This window comes from Schistocerca nitens, chromosome 7 (assembly GCF_023898315.1).
Source record: "Schistocerca nitens isolate TAMUIC-IGC-003100 chromosome 7, iqSchNite1.1, whole genome shotgun sequence".
In the NCBI taxonomy this organism is placed as follows: domain Eukaryota; kingdom Metazoa; phylum Arthropoda; class Insecta; order Orthoptera; family Acrididae; genus Schistocerca; species Schistocerca nitens.
Window position 1 is genome coordinate 423,398,939 of NC_064620.1, and position 9,517 is coordinate 423,408,455.

The 9,517-nt window shown below is 43.0% G+C and overlaps 1 protein-coding gene across 1 annotated transcript; it reads right to left on the reverse strand.

Moving 5' to 3' along the window:
- Positions 1-1,049: 1,049 nt before the first annotated feature.
- On the reverse strand, positions 1,050-7,740 carry LOC126195394 (inositol oxygenase-like). The gene is made up of 6 exons (XM_049933986.1): positions 7,686-7,740; positions 5,269-5,440; positions 4,965-5,173; positions 3,098-3,234; positions 2,727-2,957; positions 1,050-1,530 (listed from the first exon to the last, which is right to left on the reverse strand). Exons 1-6 carry the CDS (start codon positions 7,704-7,706, stop codon positions 1,422-1,424), a joined length of 879 nt encoding a protein of 292 aa, XP_049789943.1. The 5' UTR covers positions 7,707-7,740; the 3' UTR covers positions 1,050-1,421.
- Between the last annotated feature and the right edge of the window lie 1,777 nt (positions 7,741-9,517).

Below are 9,517 nucleotides of genomic sequence, written 5' to 3' on the forward strand. Positions count from 1 at the left end.
TGCGGTTAAAGGCGCTGCAGTCTGGAACCGCAAGACCGCTACGGTCGCAGGTTCGAATCCTGCCTCGGGCATGGATGTTTGTGATGTCCTTAGGTTAGTTAGGTTTAACTAGTTCTAAGTTCTAGGGGACTAATGACCTCAGAATTTGAGTCCCATAGTGCTCAGAGCCATTGGCACCATTGGAAGGAACGTTCAACTATTGACTTTCTTCCCAAACTGAATTCATTTTTAAACTCACTACACCATATAACCTTGTGTCCAATAATGCCCATCTTCTCAATGGCTGACACGGTGCGTTTGTTCCATTCTAGCTGTGGAATGCTCTTGAGCACTCTAAGGATAGTACTTCACAACTTCAAAACGCATAGTTTCAGGTTATATATGAGTCGTTAATACTCAGTTTACAGTTCAATAGCTATAATCATCTGTCAGCAAGTCTGCCATCTGAAACAAACGATTTTTCACCGTACCAACCAAAACAAAACTGATTTTACCAAACGTAAGTAATGCAATTCACACGGAAGAATGTGGCATACAATAGCATATTTAAAAAATTGGAAATAATTATTTCCTGTCTTGAAGATTATGCATCATACGTTAAACCCAGCTGTGCTTCCCAAAAATTGTTATTTCCCTTATTCCGCATAGCTTAAGAGCTAGATGTTAATACACCTTGTTCCTACCCAAAAATATACTTAAGCATTCTTTAGCTGTTATTAATTTAAACTTCTTTCTACTCTTACTGGTCCAGTAGCTAGAACTGTGCATTACATTTTCTTTTAAACTATTTCTAGTGTATCAAGCAGGCATATTGTTCCCTTCCCCCCCAAACTCTAGCCGTAGACAATTACTTTCTATCGATAATTGTAAGTTTATTGTAAGCCTTTCTTCAGAATTATTAAAATTATGACAAAAGAATCACAAGGAAAAAGTAAAGGTAAATAAATCAGATTTAAAAGAACAATAACTTTATTATCGTTTAATTTCTTTACAAAAAATTATCAAAATATAACACTTAACATTATATTAGATTAACAGTCTTCAGTTACAATAGAACTATTTCGTACTTGCATTGGACAAATAGAAATTCATTACGTTTAATAGCTACTAGCAGCATGATGATGTCCTGTATGAGGTATAATAATTAGAACATATGCCCAAAACACTTAAACCTATTGTGCATAATAGTCCACGTAAATTTATACTTAAAGGTTAATTGTACAAATTCCTCACAGGTGACAATAATAAATACGTTATTTGAGCAAAACTGTCACTATGAAAGCATGAAATGCACAGAACGCTGTCTTTGAGCAATCTGTTTTTCGGCAGTGATGAAAGTGCGTTTAATAATTAGCACAAACAAATAAATTAGTTGTTTCGCTGGGAATGGTGAGCCTATGACAGGACTGGTTATTTGTAGTCTACCAATTGAGGACGCCAGGCACGTACTTGTCGATGAGGCTCTGGTAGTATGGCTTCAGCTTCTCAATATCGGGCATCTCGTCGCTCTTCGAGTAGAGGTCGTATTTGCTGCAAAGGGAAAGATTAATTTTAAAAATGCTGTTGTAAAGCATTTTAATTAGATTCTATAAATCTACTGTCACAGAAGGTAATAAACCGTGTGAAGGGAGTTTTGTGTCTTTAACACCTACCGAAATATAATTTTATGAAAGGTAGCAGTCAGATATTTTGATGCGCGATATCTGAAGGAAGATGTATAGTAGCTTGCAGCATAAATATATTATTTCTACAAGGGTAGCTGGCTTATCTGCAAGATTCAATGCAGCAGTACAAGAGACGAATACCAGACCAAAATGGTCATTTTCAAACGATAGAAGGCAATAACTGAGCATTATAGTCGAAATACTTTCAGATTATTAGCTGCCATATTGTACTGATCGATGTGGTATTTCACTGGACATGAGTTCCGCAGAACGGTACTTTAAGGCCCAACCACAAAACATAATGTGTGTTCACGTTCGGAGTATGGTGTTATAATTTATATAATAAGAAAATCCGCTTCTGTGCCAGTAAAACCTTATTTATTGCGCGACCGGTTTCGAAGCCTCAACTTTTGTCTTCGGGTGCAACCAGGTAATTATGGGAAAATAAACGTGTGGCAATCGGGCCAGTCAGTCATAGGGCTTGTGGGATGTGAGGGTGCGGGTGTCATAACCATACGAAACAAAAGCCTCAAGGACCAGCAACCAGAGCGCCCGTCTGGACAGCACGATACGCAAGTTAATGTTACTTTGTGGCACCTGAAGCTGAAGTTTTAGGTTTAGAAAGCGGTCATGCAATAAATAAGAAATTAATGGCAACTGAAGTGAATTTCTTTGTTGTATAAATATGTTCCTCAGTTTCCGATGTTCGCCTGACCAAATATTTTTTGTTGTAATCTGTGACAATCATCAAGGTGTTTGGATGCAAAGTGGCACTCACCCTCAGAACGCTACATTTCGAAAGAACATTTAAACTCATGCTCAGTAAGTAATTTGATAACCCTTAAGAAGGACATTTAGGCTGAAAGCAAGACGCTTGATTGTAAAACAAACTGAATTTGCCAGGGACAGTAGCAGCCTTGACACAAGTAAGCCGATAACTTCCAATTTAATATATGGTTGCGTTATGCCATTCAAGAAACCGTGTCTAATTTTTTTTTCGGTGTATACTTCAAGTAATTCGTAGTGAACACTGTGATTAACATGTTTCTTCCTCACACTTACTTGAACTCTAGGACCCATTTCAGGGTTTCCATGTCTTCCTCGTTGCAGAGGTGCATGTAGTCTCCAGACGAATGCCACGGGTAGAAGGAATGGAAGCGGATGATCTTGTGGCCCATCTCTGGCAGTTTGGAGCCGTTGTGCTTCAGCAGGCGGTAGACGTATTCGTCGTGTCCCCAGGCCATCAGCACGTTGTCAAGGCCGCAGTTGGGAGTGTACATGCCGTACTTCGTACTGTAAGATTACAATGTTTTCTAAGTTTGTTACGCACTATAAGCGTTTCATACTGCGTGAGCAAGTGACTAGTTTCTCGACGGAAAAGAAACGTCACAATGACCATAAAATTCTGTATTTCTGCATGAAGGTTTTCTTACTTGTACTTGGGGTTGTGGGTGTCCGGGTTATCGTGGAAAGTGGTGTTTCTGTAGACAATGGAGTCGGCCCAAGCGCAGCCAACAGGGAAAGTGTCTCCAGTAACGGCCCACTGAGGCTCGTCGTAGAACGCCATTATCTGGAACAACAGTTTTACTTCACCATTCATGTCTCCTGAATCAGTACTTCACTGTTATTGCATTAATAACCCTTATTAAGTTTTACTGAGCGGCACGAATCATGTTTTATGCAAACGAGTCGCACGTGTGAATTATGCAAAAAATTATCCATTAGTAAACAAAATTCTTTCTTATGTTACCTACATTTTAAGAAATATTGTTTAACACGCTACGTTTCATCTCGTCTCGAACAAAAGTCTAGTGGAATCGGATTGTGTCTGTCCTTGACGTCAGATTATTTCCTCTAATATTCAGATAAATATGCAAATTGTTGGCATAGATGTCACGCAGATTTTACAGTGATTTATACAGGGTGCAACGGGTATAACTGCAGATACTTTTATATGTGATACCTTAATATTTTCACACGTTAGTGTGTTGGTTGTTTTTACTCTTCGACAAGCAGTTTTCCCACATTATTGACTACCTGACGTTTCTTGCACGATAATAACTGCACCACCAAATTGACACGCCTGCTCGTATAGATTATCCGTTTTTCGTCCACTTGTCACAGTTCAACACCTGACCTACTGCCCAGCGAAAATTAAGCATTAGGTTAGTGGTTAGGTTAGTGGTGTTTAACGTCCCGTCGACAACGAGGTCATTAGAGACGGAGCGCAAGCTCGGGTAGGGAAGGATGGGGAAGGAAATCGGCCGTGCCCTGTCCAAGGAACCATCCCGGCATTTGCCTGAAACGATTTAGGGAAATCACGGAAAACCTAAATCAGGATGGCCGGAGACGGGATTGAACCGTCGTCCTCCCGAATACGGGTTCAGTGTGCTAACCACTGCGCCACCTCGCTCGGTGGAAAGTAAGCATTAAAGGCTTCCTATTGTCGCATATACCTTGGAGGTTCTAACCAACCTAAAACATACTACTTCTAATAATTATAATTATTAGTCTACAAGTGACGTAAATCTTAATGTAATATTGTTCAATATTCCGTCCTCAATCACCAAAGGAAATATTTGCTCTTATACCGGTTACGGCCTTTATAATAATATACAGTGCCCCACCAGTATTTTTGCAAGAAAATTTGCGTTATGACAGGTCTTTAAATAATAAGTAAACGGATCCTTTCATTTTAATTATTTCAACCGTGGGTGCTTGGTGATACATTGTCTGTTGTACTAACCAAACGTAACAGTCTTTTGCCTTCTTTCAACAAATCTTTACCTTCGTTTGACATGGATTTCGGGTCGTAAGTCCCTTTCTAAGTTCACAAGTGACTGCCATCTTTGGAATTAGTTGTGATAGTGTCCCACCAGTATTTTTGCAAGAATCTTTCCGTTATGATTGTTATTTAAGTAACAAGGAACGGATCCTTTCATTTTAATCCATTCTACTGTGACTACTTGGTGATACATTCTATATTGTACTAACCAAATGTAACAGTCTATTGCCTAGTTTCAACAAAGCTTCACATTCGTGTGACATGGATTTCGTGTCGTGAGTACCTTCCCAAATTCAAAAGTGGCTACCATCTTTGGAATTAGCTGTGTACTAGAAAATGGGCTATCAACTGGAAACTTATGTCTTACGAGAATAAACTTTTGTCAAGCAAGACAAAACAAAGTGTGTCGTTTACTTCATACAAAATTTATGTATCATTTAGTCTGTAGAAATGACCTCCAGAATACAATAATTCCTCTCAACGAAGACCAGTTCGTTGTGTTTGTGTGAGCTCACCTTGCCCATGTCATGTAGCAGTCCTGTCAGCTGCAGCCAGTCGCAGTCCGGGTGGTCCTCGCGAATGCGCTCCGCCGTCTGGAAGGCGTGCACGATGTTGGGCACGTCGACGTCAGGGTCACTCTGGTCCAGCATGCCGCTCAGCCTCTCCAGCGTGTCCATGATGGGCGCGCGGAACTTGTCGAACTTCAGCCACTTTGCATGCTGTTCTGTAAGATAGACGACATATCCGTAAGAGTTAGTGCACGGCAACCAGCAGTCAGGAATAATTCGCGTCATTTCTGGTTGCACAGAGAGGACTTACTCTTGACGAAGTCGACGGTCTGGTACTTGTGCATGTCGTAGTAGAGCTTGCGGACTCGCTCCTTGATGGGGTCCGTGTCGTCGATGGTGTAGTCCCTGAACTGGGCGATCGGTTTCCCTGCGTGGATGGGTTCCGGACGCAGGATCTCCGAAGGGTCGATCAGAGGACGGTTCTGGAAAAATATTATTACATTGCAACTTACAGACCTGCCCAGCACAGTGCAAGATTATTAAAGTAGTGGCATTCAGTACAAGGTGAGCTCAAAATTCGAACATGCCATCCATAAATAGTGTGAACGCGAGTGTATGGCCTTTGAAAAATACAAGACCTATAATTCCCCCACTGTTCGCTGTTCTGTCTACCGCCAGTGCTTGTGGATCAACAAAGAAAGGAATATTTACGATTCAGCTACCTGTTGTTGATGGAATCCCTAGACACTGATAACTTCTCAGGTTAGAAAGCAGAAGAGGCCACAGCAATTTGGGAAACAAAGGATAATCGGACGTCGAGCGTGCAAACCACTACACCGGAAAATTCTTAACGATGTTATTAGCATCTCATGACCCAGTAGCCAAGCAGACCTTTACAGTGTCTACATGCCTAATGACCCGTTTAAAACCAAGTATATTATTCACATAAAATCTTGTCAACTGTTCTCTCTACAGCACTACGCTTAACCCCTCTTTAACTATTCTCATTATTGAAATCGTAGACTTGCTTTCCCTAGACTTGCTTTCCGACACAAAGTTCTAAAAGTATTCGTAAGACAGACGTTTCTATCCACATCGTTGAACGCTTCTCTACGTTTCTCAACAATTCCTACTGGCTTATGTCCTGAAAAAGTGTCTGAGCAACAACGAGAGGCGATTAACGCGTAAATTTTCTTTTGTTCTAACTCTCTGGTTCACGTGTTTTCAAGTAATAAAAACACACGAAAACCGTAAAACTAGGACAATGCCTGGCTAAACGATAGTGAAGGTTTGCAGGAGGCCTTACTGCAGGTACCTACAACAACAATGCGAGAAATTCTTCTTTCCGGCTACAAAGTGTGGTTTTGTACCAAGTAACCCATCCCTGATTCATTAATCGTAAATTTTCGCTGCTGGAAACGCCACTCTAATTACTTTACATATTCCGCGCTGTTGTGCCATGATCGAATGGATTTCTTTGAAAAACTAAACGATTGTTCTCTACCTCCTGAGGAAATTCTCGAAAGCAGTTGTAGCTTCTGTGAAGGTCTGATTCACAGTTTGGCTTGCTTCTAAAAAGCGTGACATTTCCAGCCGCGAAGGTTTATATTTTACAGACCATACCTTCAACATCGACAGTACAGATCTCTCAGAGACAAATATCGTCAAGTGTGTTGGTTCAAAAATCACAACCTGTGACTCACTTGTGAACGAAACCATAAACCGTGTCAGCAATGTATTTCTTAAACGGCGGACTGGTGTGCCCTATGGTAATAAGATCTCGGGCCAACTTAAGTCTAAAATATTCCGCTCTGCTGACCGCCCTGTTGCCTGGGATACGGTGCAGAATGTTGGGCGACAACAAAGGAAGTAAACCAACGACGTTCTACACTGAGAACCAAATTTATTCGGTGGATCCCTGGACTGATAATTCTGGATCGCATGACCTATGATAAATTCGCATCTGGTACCTATTTTTGGGAAACTGAGGGAACGACGTCTACACTGGAACGGACAAATACTTCGAGAAGAACAGGAGACAACAGCAAATCGCGGGATTTCGCTGAAAGTCGACGGTAAACAACCTGTTGGGCGATCGAGGCAACAATTACCGTATACCTCCCACATAAAGACAGCAAGTCTCCAGCCTAACCAAGCACATTACGTGCTCATTGGAGACACAGAGCCTGATTGGCTACCACCCTACACGGCAGAAATAACGTTTAAGAAAGAAGAGGAATGAATCTGTCAGTTCAAAAAATGGTTCAAATGGCTCTGATCACTATGGGACTTAACTTCTGAGGTCATCAGTCCCCTAGAGATTAGAACTACTTTAACCTAACTAACCTAAAGACATTACACACATCCATGCCCGAGGCAGGGTTCGAACCTGCGACCGTAGTGGTCCCGCGGTTCCAAACTGTAGCGCCTAGAACCGCTCGGGTACCCCGGGCGGAAATTGTCAGTCAGCAGTGCAATGTTATGAAACTTCCTTAAGAGATTAAAACTGAGTGCTGGTCGACGCTCGAACTCGGCCCTTCGACGTTCTTACGCAGTGCTCTTTCTGACGGAGCGACACTTGATAGTTGGGTCCGTAAGAGAGTTGCCTGCTAAGGGTCTGGGTTCGAATCCCCGGCCAGCAGATACTTTAAGCCGTCATAAATTCCGTTAATGAACTGGCAGCGGACAGCGGCAGCAGTAGCAGCAGTGGCGGCAGCAGATATTCACCATGACTTTAGCAGACGCCATGGTGCTGGTCGGTGTGGTGCCACGAGCTGTAGAAGCGTCGGGACGCTGTGTCGTGGCCACTGGGCCGGCCCAATATATAGGCGGCGCCGTTATCTGTCGCACAGCGGCGTCCGCACGTGATGTCGTCAGCCCGTCTCGTGACGTTCGCGGGAGCTCGACACACTCCCTCGCTTCCTGCGACCTCTGGCACAGTTACGAATCCCACAGTACAATATTGCAGAACTTGTTTTCATGTTTGTTTCGCTAACGTAGCTGTTTCTCTCCTACGGCCCTGAACGGTCCACTAGGACACTCCAGTGTACTAAGGGGACGTTCATTACTCATTACTACGTAAGGTATCCAGGAGGGAGTGGTGGGTCGAGCCGAATCTCACGTAACCTTTTCCGCAAGAAACAGTGTAAAACTGCGATACAACTGGATTAAATTAGGTAAAACACTTTGCTCCACAAAAAATGACTAAATCCTACACACTAGGTTATGCGAACGCCACAAAGTAGCTCAGGAGCGCCTCGATTGTTTAGTCACCACCGGCCACACGAACACGCGACTCGATGAACGCTGCGACGTACAAGTCGGGTGGCAGCGACGCGCGGACAGGTCCCGACCTGCCGTGTTTACGGCCGGAAATGATTCATTATTCGACGGCTCAGTCAGCGCTATCACTCATTCAAAATGAGTTACCGTGATTATTATGTTGCATACTGGAAATACTATCAGGGCTACTGCAACCCACGCCGAATAGCTCCGCATATCAGTCTTCACGACCGTTTCCTGCCATCTCCGTATCATATCACTCAGGCTGATGGGCATCCAACGGCCCCGGACCGTGAAGAGCATGACGAAAAGTCATTTGCTCCCTTCTTGATTCGCCACTGCCATCGATTCTACCGTAGTATGGTTCAAATGGCTCTGAGCACTATGGGACTTAAAATCTGAGGTCATCAGTCACCTAGAACTTAGAACTATTTAAACCCAACTAACCTAAGGACATCACACACATCCATGCCCGAGGCAGGATTCAAACCTGCGACCGTAGTGGTCGCGCAGTTCCAGACTGAACTATCTAGAACCGCTCGGCCAAACCGGCCGGCAATACCGTAGTATGTCTTCACTAGCATACCATATGACCTCTGTTGCCTAGTGCACGTGGTGATCTAGAACAAAGATGCCGCAGTACATGTACCTACTTTTCATCCATCACAAGAGCAACAGAGCAGTGGCGTGTAGTGCAAAGTGCACCAGCTTCCCCTGCGCGCAAAGTGCGATGCTCACGCATTGCCACACGTCAAGGTATTGAGCTTCGTGTGCAAGCGACAACGGTTTAGAGTGGCTAAATCAGAGCGAGGTTGAAGGAGCAGATGATTATACTGAAAATCACACGGACATGCTGGACCCATTAGGCACCCCAGAGATCACACATGGATCCTTGTGAACTGAATTCGAATGAATATTCTTTTACGAATTTTAGTATTTCCTTTCAAGTATTTGTTCGATTTTCTCACTGCGATTCTGCACTACGTTCTGTCTTAAATACTAGTCTTGTGTACTCTTAAATGAAAATAATTAAGCAAATTATGCTTTTCTAAAATAAATCCAAAGCAGTTAAGTACAGATAAACGCATTTACATTAAAAAATACTCATTTTGCCAAATATCACGTGAGATGTGGGGGGAGGGGGTCGATCCAGATCTCTCCATTCTCACCACAGGGAAAAGGAAGTTGAAGAAACGACAAATTGCCTGACTTAATTAAGCACGATCAGTAATGTAATATCACCGCACGTGGTGCACGTGAGCCCAGATTCGCATCAG